The sequence below is a fragment of the Haplochromis burtoni genome, unplaced genomic scaffold (genome assembly GCF_018398535.1).
Source record: "Haplochromis burtoni strain Fernald_Lab_line unplaced genomic scaffold, NCSU_Asbu1 Contig_179, whole genome shotgun sequence".
Classification (NCBI taxonomy): domain Eukaryota; kingdom Metazoa; phylum Chordata; class Actinopteri; order Cichliformes; family Cichlidae; genus Haplochromis; species Haplochromis burtoni.
The window spans coordinates 859,612-874,907 of NW_024582540.1; the positions used below are offsets into that span (position 1 = coordinate 859,612).

The 15,296-nt window shown below is 43.2% G+C and overlaps 3 protein-coding genes across 9 annotated transcripts in view; 2 read left to right on the plus strand and 1 right to left on the minus strand.

The window, feature by feature from the left end:
* The window catches only part of LOC102295397 (serine/threonine-protein kinase WNK1), a 28,569-nt gene extending 22,317 nt beyond the window's left edge, over positions 1–6,252 (plus strand). For all 5 annotated transcript variants that reach the window (XM_005934161.3, XM_042225686.1, XM_042225687.1 and 2 more), the window contains 9 exons: positions 71–1,023; positions 1,121–1,192; positions 1,329–1,421; positions 1,532–1,850; positions 2,013–2,190; positions 2,279–2,472; positions 2,586–2,726; positions 2,831–3,060; positions 3,193–6,252. In XM_005934161.3, coding sequence (XP_005934223.1) covers positions 71–1,023; positions 1,121–1,192; positions 1,329–1,421; positions 1,532–1,850; positions 2,013–2,190; positions 2,279–2,472; positions 2,586–2,726; positions 2,831–3,060; positions 3,193–3,555 — 2,543 coding nt within the window. In that variant the 3' untranslated portion in view covers positions 3,556–6,252. The remainder of the gene's footprint in view (positions 1–70; positions 1,024–1,120; positions 1,193–1,328; positions 1,422–1,531; positions 1,851–2,012; positions 2,191–2,278; positions 2,473–2,585; positions 2,727–2,830; positions 3,061–3,192) is intronic.
* On the minus strand, positions 4,536–11,572 carry rad52 (RAD52 homolog, DNA repair protein). Of its 3 annotated transcripts, none has more exons than XM_005934166.3 (11): positions 11,269–11,571; positions 8,837–8,938; positions 8,620–8,713; positions 8,473–8,540; positions 8,277–8,395; positions 8,110–8,185; positions 7,790–8,022; positions 7,534–7,694; positions 7,044–7,097; positions 6,729–6,965; positions 4,536–6,651 (listed from the first exon to the last, which is right to left on the minus strand). In XM_005934166.3, exons 1-11 carry the CDS (start codon positions 11,314–11,316, stop codon positions 6,590–6,592), a joined length of 1,254 nt encoding a protein of 417 aa, XP_005934228.1. In that variant the 5' UTR covers positions 11,317–11,571; the 3' UTR covers positions 4,536–6,589. The 3 variants fall into 3 exon arrangements, with proteins under 3 accessions (XP_005934228.1, XP_005934227.1, XP_042081623.1); XM_005934165.3 differs by having other exon boundaries at positions 7,044–7,115; XM_042225689.1 differs by lacking the exon at positions 4,536–6,651 and having other exon boundaries at positions 6,664–6,965; positions 7,044–7,115; positions 11,269–11,572.
* A 1,662-nt stretch (positions 11,573–13,234) lies between these two features.
* prr5a (proline rich 5a (renal)) overlaps positions 13,235–15,296 on the plus strand; it is a 7,948-nt gene continuing 5,886 nt past the window's right edge. The window contains exons 1-2 of the mRNA XM_005934168.3: positions 13,235–13,481; positions 14,641–14,771. Coding sequence (XP_005934230.1) covers positions 14,641–14,771 — 131 coding nt within the window. The 5' untranslated portion in view covers positions 13,235–13,481. The remainder of the gene's footprint in view (positions 13,482–14,640; positions 14,772–15,296) is intronic.

Here is a 15,296-nt window from a genome sequence, read left to right on the forward strand (position 1 = left end):
TATCTATTTGTAGCTTTCGATTTAAATGTCTTTTTTGTTTACAATTCATCCTCTTTAATTTTTTTTACAGCTCCTTTGGTGTCATTGGGCCTGTCTCTCTCTGCTCCATCAGCAACTCTCCAGCAGGCCTTTAATGAAGTAAAGCAGACTCGTATTCAGAAAGGCAAAACATTTGATGCCTCTGCTGCTGAGCAAGAATCAGTCACTCCCCACTCCGAGGCTGTCCCAAGCTCTAACAATATCACGACTTCTGTCGAGTCTGTAGCTTCCACCACTACTCCCACATTTCCTTCTCTGAAGTCTGGTGCAGCATCCTCGCCACCTTCGTCAGCTTCACCTGGGAGGGTTTCCCCTACACCAGTGTCTGTGCCACCCCAAACTGCTGGGAGTGACTGCAGTCCACCACCTCAGTCCTCCCATGAAACGACCCCTTCACAGTATCCAATAGCTGTTAACGTCCCTCCTTCCTCTGTTTCTCCTCCATCTACACAGCCCTCTGTCCCTGCTGTAATTGGATCTCAGCTGGGCAATAGTTCTATCTCCTCTGGCTCATCCAGTACTACTGGAAGTGTTCCTGCACCAGAGCAGCAGCCATTTAATAGTGCTGTTGCATGTTCTCAGCCGGTGAATTCATCCAACCATGCACCACAGAATACAGCCACCCAGCCCCCACTCCCCACCAACCAAAGCCAAGCCCAGCAGCAGCCAGTGGAGTCAGAAGGGGCTGAGATTCAGACAAAGACCGCTGGCAGAGATGACATCCATGCCCTTGAGCAGAAGCTTCGGTCTCTTTTTAAAGACCAGAGCTCTGCCTCCCAAGCACTGGATTCTAGTCAGAATGCAGGGACCTCCTCTCCTCCCACTGGGACTTCTTCCCCTCCACCCGGACCTGCCCCTGTGCCCCCTTCTAATCTTCCCCTCACCTCTGGGGCACAAAGTGTTCTGGGCCCGACAGCCACTCCAGGGCAGATTGTAACTGTGGCAGGACATGCCCAGACTCCTCCAACGAAGCCCAGAGCACAGGTTAATGAATAATGCACCATCCTAAAATAAATCACTCACTGTTTTATTCTGATGATGTGTCATAACAAATATGTTTTAATTTTCCATGCTGGCTCAGACTTTACCTGGGGGTTTTGACCAAATTTCTACAGCTTCGTCTGATGTGCCCCCATTTCCTGGACCAAATCAGGTTAGGGCTATATTGTCTCTGCAATGATTCCTGTGCCATTAGCTCTGTTGATTTATTTATTTATTTATTTTTTAAACTAGCATAGGATGCTGATGTACTACTTAACGTGTTCCTTATATCTTTTATGCAACCACAGCAACCCCTAGATAATTTGGATGCCCAGTTGAGAAGAGCTCTAAGTCCAGAGACGGTTCAGGAAGGCAATGGTGTCATTGTAGGACGTTTCCAAGTAAGTTTTAGTTCCAGCTTAAATTAATGTGCCTAATTCATTCTTAGAAGCTTAAATCCCGTAAAACATCAAGCTCAGTTTATTAAAATGATCTCTTCCTTCATACTTAGGTCTCTATTGCTCCTGATGGTGCAACCAGCAGTGCTCAAGATCCATCCAGTGTCGTTTCATCCTCTTCCCAGACGCCGTCCTCAACGTCCTCTTCTTCTTCTTCCACCTCTTCCTCTCCCTCCAGTCCAGAAAATACCTTTCACCGATCATCTCCTCTGCCTAAAGGACTCACTGAAGTTAATGCTGTCGATGGGGGCTCTTCTGTTTCTGAGAGTCAGCCCACCACTATTGGGCGTTTCACAGTGTCCACGAGCACCAGTGCGACATCTGAGCCAACCGCTGCCACTGGCTCTAAAGTGGGACGATTTTCAGTCACAGGTGTGCAGCAGGTTCACAAAAAGTGTTAAATTAAGTAATAAATTATTTAACTACTGATGTTAATAATCCGTTATTTTAATCACACCAATTGATAGAGATTAACCTATTATAACAAAGTAATGACCTTTTATTTTTCATGTATTTTTTTTTTTTTTAACCCAGTGACCCCTGGTCCAGCAGCTAGCTCCAGTCCAACACATGACTGCAACGTGCAGAATGGACCATCATCCTCAACTTCTGATTCTCATGTCACACATCCACATTATAGTAGTGGGAATGATGATGATTCGGAGACTGATGATGAAGCCTTGCAAAAAGAAATCAGTCGTCTGAGGGAGAAGTATGTTACATATTTGTTGTCCTGTCTTATGTAAACTTTGCTTCACAGCTCAGGGGAAATTTGGCTTTAATTTTCTGTCTCTCCTCAGACACATGATGGAAATTCAGGCCTTGCAGGCTCGTCAGAAAGAGGAGATAGAGGGCCTGTTCACTCGCATGGGAAAAACTCCTCCTCCTTCTGTGCTCTCCCCTGCTGTGGCCATGCCTGGAGGACGACGAAGGCTAAAAAGCAAAAGTCACAAATCTGCTCGCAGTAGTGGACAGCCCAGCCCTGTACACTCAGGTAATATGATACACAATCTGTTTCTTGTTATGCGTCCTTTGTTTTTTCTTTTTTTGAGTATGTCAGTGTTCTCTTGTTTAAATATTGATTGTAATCTGTATTGTGATCTTCAGCTCAGAGCCAAGGTTCAGAGTCCCCTCCAAAGCAAAGTTCAGCCTCAGTAACAGAGACCTCAGAAATTGCAGCAGAGTCTGTAACACGGTCACAGCTCACATCCTCTCCATCCATGCCAAGCCTCAGCAATTGCTCCACAGGTATGTGCAACTCCAGCTTTTAACAGTCAGCTGCTTCATTTGAATTTTATGATGTAAACTGAATTTTCTAGTGCACATCTGATGCATCTTGTCTATATATTTAGGATCAAGTGGGATTAGCTCCACAAATGGTTCAGGACACTTGCAGGCTGAGTGTTCTACCCTGTCCCAGGCCACTGGAGCTCCTCCTGCTGGCTCTAACACCCAGAAGGGTAAGGGGACCTTCACTGACGACCTGCACCAACTGGTGGATAACTGGGCCAGGGATGCCATCAGCCAATCCCAGGGGAAGAGAGGCCCTAAAACTGGAGCACAGGGAGGGTTGGGACTTGATGTAAGCATTTGGTATTCTTTGAATGTTTAAAAAAAAAAAAGTCAAAGTATTTCATGACTGTGTTTTAATGTTTACTTTTTTTAGTACTAATCGTGCATATTGAACAATAACAATTTTTCTTTTACAATGCAGATCATCCCTCCAGCCAACATTGGCCGTAAATTCTCAGCTCCAGGCTATCTCGGCCCACCACATTCCAACACCACGTCCACTCACCTCCCCAACCCAACCAATCCCTCTGCTTCTTTGGGTCCTCGCAAAGGCTCCCTGGGTCCAGTTGCCCAGGGGTACGGATATACTTCAGTCTCGTACAGTGCTCCTCAGTGGGCAGGACCCACACCAACATGCCAGATGGTTAATCCGGGACAGCCACTAACACAGTACCAGCCATCTACAGCAACTCCAGTGTCTCTGCACCAAGGTTACCAAGTGGGAACTACATCAGCCCCCCAGAAATCAGTCAACCCTGGAGGGTCCAACCTGAGGCCTACGTAACCCAGTCTGAGCCCTGATTGAGGCTGAGATGAAGGGCCACACAGGGCAGAGGGGACCAGACAGTTGTAGACTGAGATCACAGCCTCTCTTTGTGGCTTACTGGCTAACTGGCTTGGTATTGTGCATTTTATTTTTAACTTTTATCATTGTGTATTTTTTTTTTCTTTAATAGCTGACCTGTGTGGTTAAAGTCCTCTCAGGCAGAACAAAGTCTGTCTGGCAATTGGAGGGAAAGTGCAATACACACCCACAGCACAAAAAGTCTCACACTTATCCTGCCATTAGCTGTGGAAACGAGCTGTGACGTATTGGCCCAAAGGCACAACGAACAGCAGCCAAAGATGTTGCTGGAGAGCCGATCTTTGAAGGGGAGAAGTTGGTGAGGAATTGTGGTTCATATCCTTATTTGGCTGGACTTTAAGCTGAGCTGGGACTTAAGATTGTTCCAGTAGTCCACCACAGAAATCTGTGTGCACACAGACAGACTATACATCGAACTGGTTGGGATTGGTTTGGAGGGTAGGTTAAGTTGTCTGTTAAGGAGGAGGAGAGAATGTGAGTCTACAGAGAGTGGGATAGTTGGTTTGTCCCTGATGGATAATTACTGTGAATGATGCTTAGGAGAAGAAAGACTTGGAAAGTTTGGAGTGTGATGGAGGGTAGCAGTACGAATACATCCCAATAAAAAATGCAATAATAGCATAATCGACAAACTGCCCCTTGTAACTGTGGCCTTAATCTAAAAGAAACACATTGGCTTTGTACATAGACATTTCTTCACTGGGTTATGATTCTATGTTAAACATATTTATGTCTCTGTGAAAGTCTGGTGTCGTGTGACTCGAGTTGTCTATCATACAGATTTCTTATACTGATTTATTCATGCGAGTAGATCTGCGAGATAATAACACGTGGTCCTGATGTTGACCACCGTTCAGAGACTTGAAGAGGTGATGCTGCTGTAGATCACAATCTGAGTATTAGGTGTTAGCAGGGTGACCCCCCCCCCCCCCTTTTTTTTTTTCTTTTGTTTTTTTGGTAAGGGACACATTAAACCACTTCACTTAGTGCTTAGCTGTGAGATATGTGCAGTTCATAATCTGCTTATCATATCATACAAAGTAAGAGTTTTGTCAGGATAGTATTTGAGGAGGGTTTCATACTCTTGAGGGGAGCGAGACCACTTCTTGATCCATTTTTCTTTTCTTAGATGGTGCACAGTACATGTATAAACAGTTTGTTACTGAACTCATACGTCCCAAAATATTTTTACCCATAACATCTAGCTGTGGCCTCTGAAATCACAAGTGTCTGGGGTTCTCTCTTTCTGTGGTCTGTTTTTTGTATGCGTATATTTAATAAACAACAACGTTCTTTATGGACTTGTATTCAGCCATCAGATTTTGATGTTGTTTCACTGTAATTATTATTAAAGGTTGTTAAACAACATGTAAAGGAATATTAAAAAAAAGTGCAATTGCAGGGTTGTTATTGGTATCATACTCACCATGCAGGAATAATCCTGCAGTTTATTAAGCTTGTCTCTTTATGACTGCCCTGCCCCCCTCCTTTTTTGGCTTTTTCTTTCTTTTTTCTTATTGTAAATATAATTGTGAGGTAAATGCTTTCAGTTTGCTCTCACTAGAGTATGTTCGTTGTGACCCATTCTAAATGCACATGCACTCTAACCTGTAAACATGAGGAACACTTTAGTGCCTTGCATCCTCACTAATGAGAAGTTCCAGATCCATCCGGTCCTGTAGCTGTGACTGTATTACAGAAAACCAGTTTACTAAACCAGTATACAGTTTAAACACCACCAGATGCAGCCAGCTCAGAGCATGCAAAACTGAGGTAGGTGCCGCACGCAGGACAAAGAGCACACTGAGTAAAGTGGACAGTTTCTTTCCTCTCTACAGTTACCTTTGTGTTGGTTGTTCGATCAGCTGTGTATTTGTATTTGGCACACGTGTACGCGGGTTTGGATGGTATTTGTTTTTCCAGATTTATCATTAAACCTTTTCATAGAAGAACTTGTTTGGGCAGTGAGCGAGCTGCGCAAAGGTTTAAAATTCTGTCGCGCTAACCCGACTTCTATCTCACCACCTCACGAGTGCCATGCTGTCATCGTGATTTTTGGTTTTTTTGCCTGCTTGTAGATTGAATGAATAGTTGAACTTCTCTAGAGAAAAAAATAAGTTACTGCAATGCAGAATATGCAATGTTCAAAGTTTTGTAGGGACTGAGGGGTATTGGACACATTTGCATGCTGATGAGGGTTGTTACGGATTTCAATGTTTTTGATATTGGATTATTTGTTTTGTTTTTTTATTATTTGCCTTTTTATGAGTGTTGATCTGCTCAATTGCTATTCATTAATATCACAGGCACAACTTCAGTATGAGACTATCAGTGTATGAGTTCTGCATGCCGACTTTACTGGTGTTTAATCTTACAAATGGCAGCCAGTGCACCACTGTACAGCACAAGCTCCCCACAAGAAGTTAACATCTATATGCTACTCTGCTATATCAGTAATTATCACAGATCTCTACAGTACTGTTTGAGCCTACTGACACGCAGTTATACTCTTATTTCTGATCCCCCCTTACTGACTTCCTGTGATCCAGTGTCTGTTTTGTGTATGTTTTTCACATTGTACAAAACTTAAAAAAAAATAAAAGAAATCAGGTAAAAGGCACGTTTATGTGTGTTTGTCAAAAATTAGATCATGGTTAGTTTTTGTTATGTTTGATGATTTTGTTTTGTTTTTGAACAAAGTCTTAATTTTTCAACATGAACAAAAGGCTACATTCTAAAGATAATTAAGAAGTTATGTATCAAAAGTATCATTTATTTGTTTTATCTGAAATTAAATTTCACTTTTTCAAATAAATCTGGCAGGATTCCCAGTTTGGTTATGTTTTTATTTTTTAACAAAATCAGAAAACATGTATCCAGATGTATATAAAGCAGCAATTCTTTACAATTTCAAATGTACAAAGTGAAGTAAAAGCAAAACAGTGGCTGGATGTCAGGTGTCCAGCCTGCGTTTTTTCATGAACTGTCCTTGTCTGTACGGACTCGAGGCTTCACCTGAAAATTGGAGAAGTAGTAGTGAGTTTCAGACAGAATTTAGCACTGAAGCTCATTCACTGACTGATCTGACTCACCTGGTCTGCCCTGAGACTGGTTCTGCTGCTGAGGTCTGTACTGAGCCTGCTCCTGTCCTCTGCTGTTCGGCGGGGCCTCTGGTCGCCTATCCGTGGTCCTCTGAGGGGTTTTACTGCGCGTCTGCATCTGATGATTCCCAGGCGTACTGGGCCGGGTTCCTCTAGGTGAAGGGGCAGCCGCAGGGACATCCAGATCCTCAATCCCATAAAGAGTGAAATCCCAGAGCTCAGGGTCATCTGCACAGCAAGACCAACTGGAAATGAGATGCAGGCCTCCTCATCACACAGTCCAAGTATGTGGAGCCTTTACAGCACCTGCTAAATACACGTCTCTGCTGCTGGTGGACTTCCTGAGTTCAGCTTCAGCACCTGCGAAGATAGGAACCCCTTTATGACAGAAAGAGAGGGGGGGGGAAGGATGTCTCAAACTGTAAGAGCCAAACCAACCTGCAAGACATGCTAAACTATTTTTGTGAGATTATTTTGACAACTTTTTCTTCCATCTCAGAGTAGAAATCTACCCCAAACCTCAGTGTTGCTGTATTACTTTTAATCTCTCCCCTGTAATAAAGTGTAAAAACTGATTAGCGCATTTTACCAGTCTATAATCACTCTATACCAAGGTTATTAGAGTTAAATAACTACAACTAAAAACTGAAACCAACTAAAACTACAAACTAGACTTAAAAAGGAAATTAAAATTCATAATCATAAATCCTGCCTCTGACATATACCCTCCATACAATAATCACAACATAACAATAAAAACTAAACCGATAAAAGAAAATCAAAATATTCTCTCTACCTTCACTGGATCCTTGTCCTATAGTGACCTCTTCCTCCTCAGATTTGGCTCGGTCTTGCTTCTGCTGCAGCTTCTTGGCCTCCATCTCTCTCCTGAACTTCTGCTGAAGCTGCTGCTGTCGGAGTTTTCTCAGCTGTTTGGGGTCTGTGTGTGTTTCTGACCTGACAACAACATCCACAGAGTTGACACCAGAGCTTAGAAGAGGACAGCAATTAGGAGATGTCGAGAAGATGAGGAAAACCAGAGCTTTTCCTACCCAGAGCTGATGTTCTCACTCTTCATGCCAGGTGCAGCGTCGGCAGCATTGGGAGTGTGAACTTCTGAATGACTCTGGTTCTGGTTGATGACTCTGGGCTCCAGCGGCGTCCTGACAGGAACCGGTGCTGATATAAGACTCTCCTCTCGGAGCAGACTGCCAAGCCGGGCCTTCTCCACCGACGGCTCACCTTCAGTACGCTTAGTCCGGGCTGGATCTAGAGGAGGTGGCGGCTTTTGTGTAGAGAAGTGACAAGAATCAGCTTCCAAAAACCGACTAGACTGAAAACTAAAAATGATACTTTAAATGTTGATCCTGACCTGCTTGGGGATCTTGTTAATGGCTAGGAGGTATTCTTTATTCAGGATGCAGTTACCAAGAGCATTACCAAAACATCTAAACATAGGAAAAAGAAAAACAAACTTTTTAATGATTAAAATAAAATAATATTTCCAGCATGTTTTTAAATATAAGTAAATTCCCATACTTCAGAGCTCTCTTCATGCCATCAGTGACCGCTTCCTTCCTCGCCTTTTCCAGTGACAGAGCTTTCGACTTTAGTCCTTCGCTGACTCCGTAGCCAACATCCTCATGAAACGATCCATCCTGGAGGAAAAGCAACATGAACTCATATGGATGGAAGAGAGGGAGGCAGAAAAATAAAAGAGGCTCATTTACCCAACCTTGAGCTGCACTTTAACAAACGCGCTGACGCCGACGTAAAACTTCCCATTGATGAGGTCTACGAAATCTGCCAACAAAAATCATCAAACTGTTAGTCTGAGCGTGAGAAGGTAAACCTGGATCCTAAGCTGTGAAACGAGTCATACCAACGTTCTGCTGGGAAATGGAGTGAGACCATCCGTTGTATCCAAACATCTCATTGGCCAAGCTGATGACACGATGGCCTTCAATGTAGCATACCTGTTGAAATCAGAGTAGCTATTTGAAGTTGAAAAATGAAATTATGACATGTTATAGTGAAGAAACATCCCCAGTCTGAGGTGCAGGCAGCTTTTCTAGCTGCAGAGGAAAACAAAGACCTGCCTTCTGTCCTCCTCCGGCCATTCTGGTGCTGATGTACTCCGGTCCCAGCTTCTGTCGCAGAGCATCTTGCACCGCCTGGTACTCCTCAGCTGTGTAGGTAAACTGTCCACACACCCCAGTGTCAGCAAGGCACACAGCGGAAACACCATTAATAATGAAAACAAGCTTACATTGTTGTCACATTTGTATGACCTGAGTGAAACTGGCTGGCAGTTATTATCCTCTGGAGGTGCAGGAAGCTAGGTTTACACTAATAACATAAAGAGTGATTCATCACTGATGCTTTGTGTTCTACTTCATTTCAGACATTAAAAAGCCACCGAGAGTACAAGCTGTTCTCAGCAGCCTTTGGGCCTTCCAGGAAGGTCAGCAAATCCTTTCAACTTAATATGGAAGTGCAGGTTACAGGCGAAATCCAAGGTTGTTAATATTAAAATAAAACTGAACTAAAGGTGGAAGTTAAAAAATTATTTTAGTTACATTAACCTCCTAAGACCCGAACTATTTCATGGCATGCAATTTTAATTTCTCTTCGCTATTTGGGCTGATTGGGACCTGATGAATGTAAAGACAAAGAATTACCAGATTTTTTTTTTTTTACCTGATTTTTGTTTCTAACAAAAATGAGATCCACATATGAGGATATTCGTATAACATTTCGATCGAACAGCAGCAGTATAATGTCCTCGTAAGTGGATATCAGGCCCCTGTAGAGCAAAATTGAGTATTTTGGTCTAAATAACCCAAAATGTGATGTCCACATATGTGGACGCCAGGTCCTAGGAGGTTAAAGAAAATATAATAAAATAGAAAGACTTCTGCAAAAACAGACATGCCAGCAAGATCAACAAACTAATCCATAAGACTGGATCAATTATTGCCCAGAATCTGAAGGCATGTGAATCAGTGAGAGACCGGAGGTCTCTGAGCAAACCTCTCCATCATCGGCAACCCATCGAACACGCTCCACTCTATTGCACAGACACAGGAGAGCTTCTCCTCCCTCAGACTTATTAAGATTCCTCACACACTTCTGTATTATGGCTTCCTGCTCCTCTTTCCTTTGTTTTCCTCTTTAAATGTATTCTTTAATTTCAATCACTGTTGTAAATATTTTTAAAATTGCACTTCCTCAATTTATAAGGCAGGCGAGTCAAAAATTAGGCAAAGACTCCATTTCAGGGCATAAATTTTGGAATTATTACGGTATTTTCATGCGTTTGAAAAAAATGTTCCCACTGATTAAAATCTCCCCTACCGCCATTCATATCACATCAGAGTAACTAAGCAATAGAAAAGCATTTAAATGACAGAAAACTATTTTTTCACCATCTATTAAAGAAACCAGGCATTTTCTGTGAATTAAAACTTTGTTTTATCGTCTTGATGCATGCTCAATCATCCAGGTAAGTAAATCCCCAAAAGTCGATTCTGTTCATCTGGACATAGACTGAAGAAGTCACTTGGATGAATGACGAAACGTTTCTCCCACTGAAAGCACTACATCCAGATGAACTGAATCAACTTTTGGGGGTTTCTGTTTTATCACTACAGGAGAGTCTAGGCAGTGAGCTACTGGACCATTTTATCTAATTTTGCACATTTATTTCTTACAATTTGAGAGTCGGGCTGACAGCATCTTCTTTATGATGTAGAAAAACTGAGACACACTGTTGAAATTGCATTTCTTCTTCTTATATTAAGATCGCCCAGTGATTAAATGTGTAGTTGAAGTCCTTTACAATAATAGAGAGGAGTGTTTCACTGCTCCAGCCCTCTTTATATCAAAGTGCGCCCATAGAGAGGAGTGGCAGTGATTTTTAACAGAAGAATAGCAGCAAGAATGAAGAGTAAGGTTTAGAAGATGGTCGTGAGAACTGCTACGATGTTTAGTTTGGAGAAGGTGAACTGACAAAAAAAGACAGGAGGTGTGACTGGAGCTGACAGAGGTGAAGGTGCTCAAATTTTCATTGAGGTTGACCAAGAATAGACAGGATTAGAAATGAGTACATCAGAGCGACATCTCAGGTTAGAAACGGTTTGACGTGTGCAGAGGACGGATGGTGGATATATTGGACCAAGGATGCTGAAGATAGAGTTTCCAGACAAAAGAGGAAAGACCATAGCGGGGGGTTTAGGGTGTATAGGACCGGAAGAAAAATAAAAACTAAACTTTCAAAAGAAATTACAAACTTTGTAGAAAATACAAAACTATGATACTCTACTACATAAATAAACTCGGTCCCCTCTAGTGTCCAGTCACAGACATTCAGACTGACACACATTGTGCTTCAACCCGTTTCAATCAAAACTTTATCAGCAGTGGGACTGGAAGCAAAAACTGGTGTGCTTTACCATTCTAATTTAACTCAACACACCTGTGTCCAATTTAGAATAATTAGCTTTTGAGAAGTCTCATGGAGCCCACATACCTGTCCGAAGCACCTGGACGCAGAGCTGCTCTTCTCCTCACTGGACATGACTGTCGAGATGTTCTTCAGTCACTGGAAAAACAGGCTAAGCTGGCTTCACTTATCGATAAAACAACACGAGATGAGCCTGACACCTCCGTAGACACCCGATAGAAGTCAGTGCATACAAACTAGCCGGTTACAGTCCCTCTAAACTGCCTTCTGTGTTGAATGAGCAACAGAAAACACGAATATTATTTCAAAGAGGCAGCCATCTTTCTGAACTTCCCGCTCGGACTACCGGAGGAGGAGCTTATGGTGCCTTCACGCCTATTGGAAAATAAACAAGTAACTGAAATCTAGGGGTTACTGGGTTTACATGCAAAATTTAATTATTAACTTATATATTTTAAAGGCAGAATCAACTATTTAATTTTTATTTTATTTATGATAGTTTAAAAAAAATATACATCCACTGAAACATAAACGATGCGCCATGAAAGTCATATTTCCTCTCAGAGGGCTAGATATAGAAAATGACGAGGTGGGCTTAAATGCATATTTCATTGTAAATATCTAATAATATTTATGTTTGAGTATGCCCCATCTAATGACTGGAACTGGTGTGCAGAAGAGACAAAGGCAGGTGATACTACCCGTAGGGTGTGGCTAGAGGCACATTCTTTGACCTCACATCCTCAGGTCAAGGTCTCTACAGACACTGGTTTTGAGTTCCTTAATTAATCTTTGAAATCATTATATTCCTTATTCCATAATAGAACAGTGTTTACAACACGAGGTTATTAGAGGGGAGACTTTTCACTGCTTTTGATATGATCTTTTACGCTGGCCCTTGTCTGGTTTGTGTGCCTTGTGGACTGTTTATCTGTAATGATTCCAAGCTTTAAAATAAATAATCAAATGACTACAATAGCACTGTAGGGAAAACAGCTTTATAATAAAATAAAAAACATAATGCAAGCTTCAGAACTCAATCGGCTATCATGGACACACAAAGCCTGCATATAACAGCATGCAAACCGCATGCAAGCGATTAAACAGGTTTGGATTCTGCACAGGGAACATTTTCCGTTCGCCAAACCTCTATTTCAACAAGCTCTGATCCACAGACACTAAAGTGACCTCAGAGGAGATTTGCAAAAGAATGTAAGTAGCTATGAGAGATTTGATTAATGCAGTTAAAATTTTAACAGAAGCTAAAGGTTTTGCATTTGTTGTTTAGTCTTCCTTGTGCAGTTAATTAAATATCTGCAAGATCTCTAGATCTCTACCTGTTTTCCCTGTTTTAGCTGGAATAGCAGGCTGATCAGGCTGGTGTGTGTTTGCACTAAATCTCGTGGGATTGTATGGGACAATACAATCTCCCTTTTATTAACAATCTGAGCTAAACGCACCGTGTTAGAAGTTATAACGCACCTCTTTGATCCAACAAGAGCCATTTTCTGTCACATGCATAGGAGTGCCAGGATTTTTGCACTGCAGACAGAAAACAAAATTTATTCCTTACAGTTTCCCACAAGACTGCCCCCACACCCCCACCCTTAATTTTTTTAACATCTCATCCACGGAAAAAGGGGATTATCCGGAGAACACACGCATCTGCACTCACAGATGGTAAGGCTCCCCCTGCGTGGATTTGGGTCAGAGCTGGAAACTGTGTTTACTATCTTCTGTTTATGGTCATATTGCAAAGCAAGGCCTTTCTCACCACTGACTGCACACCTGTGCACTGCAGTGTTAGCACACTGTTTGCGTATTAGTGTTCCCCTGGTTTGTGTGTTAATCCTTACAGTCTTCGTCTTAATAATAATAAAATCATCCCTCCGGAATTAAACTCTGCCATTATTCTTGTTTCCCATTGGAGTTATCCCCTCCCGCTTACATACAGCTATAACCACGGACGCACGTGCACGTGCTGCTCGTGGCCGCGTCCACGCGTCCAGGTTTCGCGTTTGCATCTCGTCAAAACAAAGCGGGGGCGAGCCGGAGCGAGCAAGCGGCGGTTCTTGCTTCTGGCTTCTTACTGAATGAGTCCCCGCAGGTCGGACCTTCCCACCGCCCGCCCGCCCGCACCCCGATGCCCGTGAGGGTGCGCAGACCGGCGGGTAACAGAACAGGAGGCAGCCGCTGATGAACCCGGACAGTAAACACTTCCCCTCAGCACTACATGACCGTTTCATCCCAGCAGGAGCTACACGACAGGATCAGGAACGGTGAGTGCGGGCTACAGTGGGCGGGCAGAGGCGCATGACATACGGCAACTTTGTGGCCATTATGATACAGTTTTTATCCAAAGGTGGACCAAATGCAGCATCTGCATGTGTTCGTTACACGGTGGCTTTGTTTACTGGGGCACTTTGCTTCATTGTGTTCTGCGCACAGGTTTTTAAAAACATAAAACATCCACGTACGCACGACTGGCGGTGCATTCCTCCCAGTAGGATAAACGTGGACTGTTGATTGCGTGTCTGGCCGATTCAATGGCCGTATGATGTGGAATGGCTCAGCTCGGAAGCACGGGGAGAGATCCATACAGCAGAAAATAAATTTATGTTCATACGGATAATTTTTATGATTTTTTTTAAAGAGGCATCGATCTTATTGGAATCGCCCCTAAAAGACAAGCCAAGGAGGAGGAGGGGTGAACAAAAGCAGAAATGCCCAGACTGGCGTGGCATGGCATTCCGGGTAGACAGTGAGCAGCCAGCGCTGCTGACTCAGATGTGATCTTACTCTAATTAAACTGCACGGCCGGTTCTTCTGAAAACACACGAGGCACCCCCCTCTCTTTGTGCTTTACATGTTGAGGCTAGTGTTGGCTCTTTTGTCTGTAGAGTGACAACCCAGACTGCTGTTCTCCCCTCTGACCAGGGGATGGTGCTTTACTTTGTACAGTACGTTTCTATAGGGAGACACCCAAACTGAGAGCAACTGTAACGCTTTTACAGGAATAACTGGCGCAGACTGATGCGTGTACACACATGCACTTCTCTTTTCTCTTTCCTCTGATGTAATGCGTGTGCAAACCCTGGAGGTCAGCCCAGCTTTGATTGCAAAACACTCCTCTGTGGTTTTGAACTGACAGTCAGGTAGAGAATAAAGAAAGAGAAAGCGCTCATTGTGAGGAAGTCTCAGATGTGGGGTTTGATTTTTATCCTGTGCCCCTTTGACCGTGAATTTCGCTTTACTGTGTTGTGTCTCTTATACCGCTTTAATGTTCCCTGCTTGACTTGCTCTCTCAAAGTAAAGGGCGGAGATGGCTCATGACTGCACTTGAGACATTTCTCATCGATGCCTCACACAGCTCCTTGATCCAATTTTAATCCCTCCTGCTAGCTTTTGTTGACATTTCCACTTTTACGCAAACTTCAGATGCTTGATGGACTGCGGCGGAGGCACGCCTCCCGGCCCTCCCCTCGACCCCTGTCGCTCAACTTCAGCACCTTCTCGCCCCCTCCTCCGAGCCCGGATTTGGACAGCAGCAATGAGCATCCAATCAGGAGGTGAGTCTCAGTTCCTGGGCTTAGCATTTCACAGCGTGCAGCCTCCTGGAAAATGCATGAAATATTTATAAGCATTTACAAAAAGAAAAAAGAAATCACACCATGTCTGTCCCAGAAGATTTCATTAACCAGCTGAAACACATGCTGGTCTAATGGTAATGATGTCCTGGTGGGATGTTTAATTGACTCATTTCCTCATGTATGGGCACCTCATTCGTTTGTGCACTCTGCTTTCCATGTTTTCTGTCTTCATGTGTGTGGGTGTGAAAGGGGGGGGGGGGCTCTGTTGTTTACTGCTGTGTTGTCAGCAGAGAGTTTCAGGACTGCGTGGGTTTGAACTCATCATTTCTTCTTTTTCACCAGGTCCTCCTAAAAATATGCAAACAGTGTTTTCTGTCTCTCTCTCTCTTTTTAAAAACTTTTAGGATATTTTAGATTGATGAATGTGTTAAAACATGCACTTAAATTTTAGGTTTACGCGAATTACATTACATTTTGGGAATTGTGCCTCTTAAAGGGGGGGGG